This window comes from Oncorhynchus gorbuscha, linkage group LG10, assembly GCF_021184085.1.
Source record: "Oncorhynchus gorbuscha isolate QuinsamMale2020 ecotype Even-year linkage group LG10, OgorEven_v1.0, whole genome shotgun sequence".
NCBI classification, from domain to species: domain Eukaryota; kingdom Metazoa; phylum Chordata; class Actinopteri; order Salmoniformes; family Salmonidae; genus Oncorhynchus; species Oncorhynchus gorbuscha.
Window position 1 is genome coordinate 30,538,540 of NC_060182.1, and position 8,563 is coordinate 30,547,102.

At 44.2% G+C, this 8,563-nt stretch overlaps 1 protein-coding gene across 1 annotated transcript; it reads right to left on the reverse strand.

The window, feature by feature from the left end:
* Nucleotides 1–81: 81 nt before the first annotated feature.
* LOC124045851 (zinc finger protein 341-like) lies at nt 82–8,247 on the reverse strand. Its single transcript, XM_046365575.1, has 15 exons — nt 8,136–8,247; nt 7,566–7,676; nt 7,207–7,397; nt 6,841–6,990; nt 4,940–5,155; nt 4,534–4,717; nt 4,303–4,396; nt 3,954–4,180; nt 3,567–3,775; nt 1,693–1,901; nt 1,422–1,518; nt 1,203–1,335; nt 999–1,110; nt 774–844; nt 82–640 (listed from the first exon to the last, which is right to left on the reverse strand). The coding sequence occupies exons 1-15, from the start codon at nt 8,164–8,166 to the stop codon at nt 264–266; spliced, it is 2,412 nt and encodes an 803-aa protein (XP_046221531.1). The 5' UTR covers nt 8,167–8,247; the 3' UTR covers nt 82–263.
* Nucleotides 8,248–8,563: the final 316 nt, after the last annotated feature.

Consider the following 8,563-nt stretch of genomic DNA (forward strand, 5'->3'; position numbering starts at 1 on the left):
GGATGAAAACATTATCACATGTCTGGTCACGGATGAGGCATCTCACTGTTCTGAATAACAATCACTAACAGGAAAAAGTGCCAAGCTTCAATGTTTTAATATAAAACGTATAGAAACACCTTTTAATTGGTGATAGTGAGATTCAAATCTCTTCCACATGCAGAGGTAGTCTCAGGACAAGATCAAATTTGGCTTGAATGTAACTCAGGCCACAATCCATTGTCTCTAAACATGGGTGCTCTGCTGTAAACAGCCAGTGTCACTCAGCAGTCTCCAAAGTGCTCCTCCTGCTCTGCCTCTCCTCCCTCTGACTGATCCTCAACTGGGACACTTGACTCCACTGCCTGAGGGTCCTCAATCCTCTCTTCTTCCTCCCTTTCATCCACCTCTTCCCTGCTATGCTCTGACTCCTGGTTCCCCTCTGTCCTGTGTCCCTGCCTCTTCACTCTCTTCTCCGCCCCGTCCTTCACCGCAGCCACGGGGCACTTGTGGTCTCTGTAGTACTTCTGTCGCGTGAAGCCCTTGTTGCAGGTGGCACAGCGGAAACGATAGTTGTCTGTGTGCGAGCGCTGGTGCTCCAGCATGTGGGCTCTTCTGCTGAAAGCTTTCTGGCAGTACCCACATTTATAGGGCTTAATACCTTGGGATGACAGAAAGAGGTATGGTTCTATTGTTTTGAACCCTAACTTTAAAATGGCTGTCAAGACCTGCAACAAGATTTATTATGTTTACAGCTGACTATTAATAATTTACAACAGACTGGAAACACTCACCAGAATGAGACAATATGTGTGCCTTCAGCTTGTCTGGTCTGTTAAACTCTTTAGTGCAGCCAACATGTGTCCTGAAAGAACAAAACAATGCTTTGAATACGCCAATAAAGCAGAGCTTAGTTTCATTGACGTCAAAGGTATCCCTAGCTTTTTGTTGGAATCCTTTGTGGCTCAGCATTCCAAATTGCCTCACTTATGACCTGTTGGAACAGAAGTCTCACTTACCTAAATGGACATTTGTATTTCTTAAAGGGCTCATGAATGAGCATGTGCCTCTTCACCTTGTCTTTCCTGTTGAACATGGCCTCACAAACAGAACATTTGTATGGCTTTTCTCCTGCAATGAAATGACAGTGTTGCCATAAGCACAGCAAAGAGAATTGAGTGAAAGTTATTTGCATCATGGGCTAATGTGTCTGCATGCCTTACCTGAGTGGATACGAGTGTGCAGTTTGAGGTAGTGCTCGGTTTTGAAGAACTTTTTACATATCTGACATTTGAACCTCCCTCCGATACCATGTGTGGGCAGGTGTCGTCGGAAATACCTCTCACAAGGAAAAACCTGACAAAATTCATTCTTTAGAGTAACTACATGGAAATTAGATGCTAACCTAGCAGTGAATGACAACCATCTTTTCTAGACCATACCTTTTGGCAATGTGGGCAGGGGAAGTTATGGGAGGCAGTTAATAAATGCTGCTCCAAGGCCTCTTGTGTGGCGTACCGGCTTTGGCATTTCATGCACCTGAGTGTGATAGAAACACTTGTGAAACCACTAACCCTGGGGTCAAACTAAAGGTCATAACACAGAGAGAAGTTGTGATCACACTGAAAATAAAAATGTTTAACCAAAGCCACTGACTGAACTTTGTAAGCATTAGGATGGCCTAATTAAAAGAGTGGAGATGGTGAAGCTGACCTATAGAAAGTAGTCTCCTTGCGTGGGTTCTGCTGGGGACAGAAGCAATGGGAGTACTGGTGCACCCCCAGCTCAAACAGCGAGGGGAACACCTTGCCACACAGGTGGCAGCGGTAGGTGAGCTGCTCCTGGTGCGTCCGGATGTGCTCCAGGAACAGATCCAGCTTCTGGAATGTCTGGGAACAGGTCTTCACCACACACTTATATACCTGAAACACAGCAGGAAGGAACATTAGAAGCTCGGTTCTCATCCTTCTAAGACATCTGACACAAATCAAAGTTTACTGGTAGTGTATACAGATTTGCGGATGTTATCGCAGATTTCAAGCTCCAACAGTGCAGTAATACCTAGCAATAAAAAAAATTACACATAATCCAGAAATATTTTAAAATAAGTTATATAGGATGAGCCATGACTACAATACAGTATGTAAACATTATTAAAAAATGACCAGTGTTCATGACTGTACATTGGGCAGTAGTTTTTAAGGTGCAGCATTGAGTACCGGGTACTGGGTGGAGGCCAGCTTGTGTTGACTCTTTAGCAGTCTGTTGGCCTGGAGATAGGACCTCTCTCAGTGTCTTGGGCCCAGCTTTGATGCACCTGTAATGTCTCCATCTTCTAGATGGTAGTGGGGTGAACAAGCTGTGGCTCGGGTGGCTGAGGTCCTTGATGATCTTCTTGGCCTTCCTGTGACACCGGTGCTGTAGAGGTCCTAGAGGGCAGGCAGTGTGCTCTCTGTGATGCGTTGAGCTAACCGCACCACCCTCTGGAGAGCCCTGCGGTTGAGGACAATGCAATTGCCGTACCAGGCGGTGATACAGCCCGACAGGATAGCTTCAAAGACGCATCTCTAGAAGTTTGTGAGGGCCTGAATTTCTTCAGCCTTCTGAGGTTGAAGAGACATTGTTGCACATTCTTCTACGCCGTCTGTGTGAAGGGATCATTTCAGGTTATCAGCACGCCAAGGAACCTGAAGCTTTTGACCCTCTCCACTGCGACCCGTGGATGTGGATCGGTATGTGCTCTCTCTGCTGTCTCCTGTAGTCCACGATCAGCTCCTTCATTTTGTTGACATTGAGGGAGAGGTTATTTTCCTGGCACCACTCCACCAGGGCTCTCAGCTCCTCCCTGTAGGCTGTCTCATAGTTGTTGGTAATCAGGCCTACCACTATTGTGTTCTCAGCAAACTTGATGATTGAGTTGACGACGTGCGTGGCCACGCAGTCATGGGTGAACAGGGTAGAAGAAGGAGCTAAGCACACCCGGTGGGGCTCCCGTGTTGAGGATCAGCGTGGCGGAGGAGTTGTTGCCCAACTTTACCACTTGGGATAAGCCCGTCAGGAAGTCCAGGATCCAGTTGTACAGGGAGTGGTTCAGACTCAGAGACCTGAGTTTAGTGATGAGCTTGGAGGGCCACTATGGTGTTGAAGGTTGAGCTGTAGTCGATTAACAGCATTCTTACATAAGTATTTATCTTGTCCGGGTGGTATGGGCAGCGCAATGGCAATTGTGTCGTCCGTGGATATGTTGCGGCGATATGCTCTAGGGTGTCAGGTAAGGTGGTGATATGGTCCTCAGGTAGCATCTCAAAGCACCTCACGATGACAGAAGTGAGTGCTACGGGGTTATAGTCATTTAGTTCAGTTACCTTCACTTTCTTGGGTACAGCAACAATGGTGGACATCTTGAAGCAAGTGGGGACAGTAGACTGGGATATGGAGAGATTCATATTTGAATAACTGTGCATCGGAGGACAAAAAAGTTTGCCAAATAATATTAGCACTGATTGCCCCTGTGCATAATAAGGCTTGTGCATGAATGCTTCATTATTGTTCCCGGTAGATCCTTCCCTCTGGCCATGTGGACTCACCTGCTCCCCCTTGTGCTGGGTCATGTGAGATTTGAGCTGGAAGTAGGTGCTGAACTTGCCGGCACAGAACTGGCACTGGTAGGAGCTGTCGATCAGGATAATCTGCTTGGTCTGGGCCTGCTGGCCTTTCTGCTTGCAGTCACCATCTCCCAAGCTGTCCACATCAGTCTGGGAGTCACAGTCTCTCTCCTCGGGCTCACCTGGGGCTTCTGGACACACATTCAGTACACAATCTACATTCATAATACATACTTAAGCCCTTATACATTACTACATATTTCATTGACTTTGGATTTTGGTAATCGTTACTTATTGCCAGTATGTCATCCTTAAAAGTTCTTAGTGGCCTATAGAGAACTGATCATGATTAGACAGTAAGGTGATTACCTGGCTGCTCCTCCTCTTCCTGTTGTTGTTCCTCCTGTTCTTCTTGTTGCTCTATGACCTCCTCTGCACACAGTGGTACCACCTTGACTGTGATGGGCAGCCTGGACACTGAATTGGCCACGCCAGAGGGCCACACTTTGTGTGTCTGCATGTGCTTCTTCACATTAGACTTCTGGGCAAAGGCCCGGCCGCATACAATGCACTGGAAAGGCTTCTCCCCTGTATGACTGTGGAGACATCCAAGATTATAATATAAAACATGTGATATTCTTATCCTGGGTAGATTCAATGCATATGGATAGTGCTTTTTTATTTGGGCTGATTGGTGAACTCGAATTGTGAAACTAACCTTCTGATATGCTGCTGGAGATCAAAGTTTTTGGAGAAGACTTTGTCACAGAAATTGCACTTAAGCTTCTGGGACTTTCCTTTCATTTGTTCAGCTGAAAAGCCGATGCATAGAACGGACAACATTATTCTATTTAGCCAATAATGAGAAACATGTCATATAAAAAATAAATAATAATTTCTTAGGATACAGACCTATATGTATATTGACATTTGTTTCTCAAAATCATACCTGCTGCTCCATCCTGGCCTTTCTTGCCATTTCTTGGTTGTTTGGGAATGATCACCTTGTCAAACTCCTCAAGCTCAGTTAGGTTTGCATTGATGCTGCAGGTTTTGGTCTTGGTGCCTTGCTTCCCAGGACTGTATACTGGAGGAGTGTTGAATGACTGGCTCTCCACACACTGACTGGGGACCTGTGGGGCAGAAATAATACATTTTCTTTTATTATTTCACCTTAATTTAACAAGTTCACATTTACAACTGCAACCTGGCCATGTATAACACATGAACGTGAACTAATGGTCCAACATCTTTAGGATGTTGCCCAAACACTGCAGAGTACAGACATGTAAATAAACAAGTCTGTCATCCTCCTCATTCTGTGCAAATTACAGATTGCCTTAGTAAAAGCTCACCTGTACAGATTGGAACGGCTGCAAGCCCAGGGTGTGAATCTCTGCACTACCACTCACAGACATTTGAGGCATAGTGCTGTAGACCTGGACCACTGAGTTGCTGATACTGGACAGCACCTGGGAGGACATAGGCTGAGACTGTCCAGGTGGGAGAGAGTGGGAGGACTGCTGATGGTGCTGGAGGTAGGATGCACCTGTGTGCATACTCAGGTTACTCTGAGAAGGGAAAGTAAACAAGATTTACAGTTGAAGTCGGAAGTTTACATACGTTGGATTCATTAAAACTCATTTTTCAACCACTCCACAAATTTCTTGTTAACAAACTATAGTTTTGGCAAGTCGGTTAGGATATCTACTGTGTGCATGACACAAGCAATTTTTCCAACAATTGTTTACAGACAGATTATTTCACTTATAATTTACTGTATCACAATTCCTGTGAGTCAGAAGTTGACATACACAAAGTTGACTGTGCCTTTAAAAACTTTGGAAAATTCTAGAAAAGGATATCATGGCTTTAGAAGCTTCTGATTGACTCAAATGATGTCAATTAGCCTATTGGAGGTGTACCTGCGGATGTATTTCAAAGCCTACCTTCAAACTCAGTGCCTCTCTGCTTGACATCATGGGAACATCTAAAGAAATCATCCAAGTCCTCAGAAAAAAATATTAAAAGACCTCCACAAGTCTTGTTCATCCTTGGGAGCAATTTCCAAATGCCTGACAGTACCACATTCATCTGTACAAACAATAGGACGCAAGTATAAACACCAAGGGACCACGCAGCCGGAGTTCTGCCTCCTAGAGATGAACATACTTTGGTGTGAAAAGTGCAAATCAATCCCAGAACAACAGCAAAGGACCTTGTGAAGCTGCTGGAGGAAACAGGTACAAAAGTATCTATGTATCCACAGTAAAACGAGTCCTATATCGACATAACCTGAAAGGCCGCTCAGCAAGGAAGAAGCCACTGCTCCAAAACCGCCATAAAAAAGCCAGACTACGGATTGCAACTGCACATGGGGACAAAGATCATACTTTTTGGAGAAATGTCCTCTGGTCTGATGAAACAAAAATAGAACTGTTTGGCCATAATGACCATCGTTATGTTTGGAGGAAAAAGGGGGAGTCTTGCAAGCCGAAGAACATCATCTCAACCGTGAATCTCGGGGGTGGCATCGTGTTGTGGAGGTGCTTTGCTGCAGGAGGGACTGGTGTGCTTCACAAAATAGATGGCTTCATGAGGAAGGAAAAGTATGTGGATATTGAAGCAACATCTCAAGACATCGGTCAGGAAGTTAAAGCTTGGTTGTAAATGGGTCTTCCAAATGGACAATGATCCCCAGCATACTTCCAAAGTTGTAACAAAATGGCTTAAGGACAACAAAGTCAAGGTATTGGAGTGGCCATCACAAAGACCTGACCTCAATCCCATAGAACATTTGTGGGCAGAACTGAAAAAGTGTGTGCATGCAAGGAGGCCTACAAACCTGACTCAGTTACACCAGCTCTGTCAGGGGGAATGGGCCAAAATTCATCCAACTTATTGTGGGAAGCTAGTGGAAGGCTACCCAAAATATTTGACCCAAGTTAAACAATTTAAAGGCAATGCTACCAAATACTAATTGAGTGTATGTAAACTTCTGACCCACTGGGAATGTGATGAAAGAAATAAAAGCTGAAATAAATCACTCTACTATTATTCTCACATTTCACATTCTTAAAGTAAAGTGGTGATTTTAACTGACCTAAGAAATTGATTTTTTACTGAGATTAAATGTCAGGAATTGTGAAAAACGGAGTTTAAATGTATTTGGCTAAGGTGTATGTAAACTTCCAACTTCAACTGTTTATAGTGAATACAGCCAGAAGAATATCTTAATTCAATGAACACCACTTACCTGAATAGGGGGCTGCAAAGCTGCCATGGGTTGGTCAATGGACGTGAAGGCGGAGATGGCAGACATCAGAACATCATCACTCACTAAAACATTGCCTTGGACAAGTGTGTGAGTAAGAGGAGATGGAGGCACTGTAATGTATGTGGATACCTGATGTGGATGGCAAAACAAAGAAAAAAGGAAGACCGCATTAGCCAGCCTTTACAATGCAAGCAAATTATTGTTCTAGAGAGGATGCTATGGTACGACGCACTGGCCCATACAGGAGATGAGTAACTAGTTTCTCACTCATGGCACTCCACTTTGGGAAGAGACTAATTAATAACAAACATCTCAGCTAACAATAAAAAAGAAGCCAGTACCCACCTGTCTGTTGGCGGGGGTCTGTGGCACAGAGCTAATGGAGGGCACAGGGGTGTAGGCATTACTAGATGCCAGTGATACTGTAGACAGGGAGGGGGCATTGGACTGGCAATGCTCTCTCTTGTGGGTCATGAAGGCATGCAATGAATTGAACTGTTTCTTGCACTTCCCACAAAGAAATACGTCTTCGTCGTCTGTAGAGAACAATTGGGGATATATCAACACTTCAGTATTTCAATGGCAATAAATGGAGATGCAGAATGCATGTTTGATGTGTATTAGAGTAGTTCCTCTCTATGACCAACACAATGCAGTCATGCACTGATCAAGAGGAGAAAGGGGAAGTGAAGAGAAGCGCACACCCATTGACTGAATGGCAGATGAGCCGGAGACGTTCTGGCTGTTTGGGTCAGGCACACCTCCCTGGCCATCCAACAGAGACTGGACAGCCAGAACTGTCTGGTTGTCCATCCCTGGAACATAATAATATAACTGGGGGTCAGAACGGTGCAAATCATGGTGCATATACCTCAGTACGACATGAACAAATCAAAATGCGTGATAGGACTGGTGCGCCACTGCTCTTTCCGACTACAAGACTGCCGATTCCTGCCATTTTCTGGTGGTGGTAAAATGATTGCGATCTCAAGTGGCAGTTGTTTATTCTCAACGAATTACCAAACCAAGGGAAAAGCAATGCATTACCACAAGCAAATCTAAAGAATCCATGGAAGATTATAAAAATTCGCTCAACGAAATAATAGCAAGCTAACTGTCTGGCATCGATTATAATGTCTTTATCATACCACAATGACATAATTTCACCTCCAACATAACTTAAAATAACCGCACTGTTGCTAGAAAGCGTTGTCTTAAAACCCACTAGCATGTTGCTAAAATAAAAGTGTGAATATGATCAAATGTATTGATACCTTCCAGGACTTCAAATATAGCCTGCGCCATCTTGTAGTTCTTCTGTGTGTAGGCGCTCAATTAATACGACTGCGTGTCCGACAAAAGTTAGGTGGGCGGATTCCCAACAGCTGTTCCAGGACCAGTTCCAACATAATTTGTCTTGTCTTTTTACTTTGGGATTGGGTAGGACAGGCTGATCCCAAGTCAGGTGTTAATGGCTATGGTAACTCGGCGGTAACTCCTGCACCACTCTTGATTTGCATCACAAAATAGTTACCAAATAATAAAGTGAATCAAATGAGTTAGGATATAGTCTAATATACACTTTCTTACATTTTATCTGACAAAAACATATTTTCCCATTCAAAACAACGAAACGCGTGGTATCACAGAGAGTGGCACTTCATTGAACCAATGACAAGTCTGACTTTAGCGGGGCGCATTC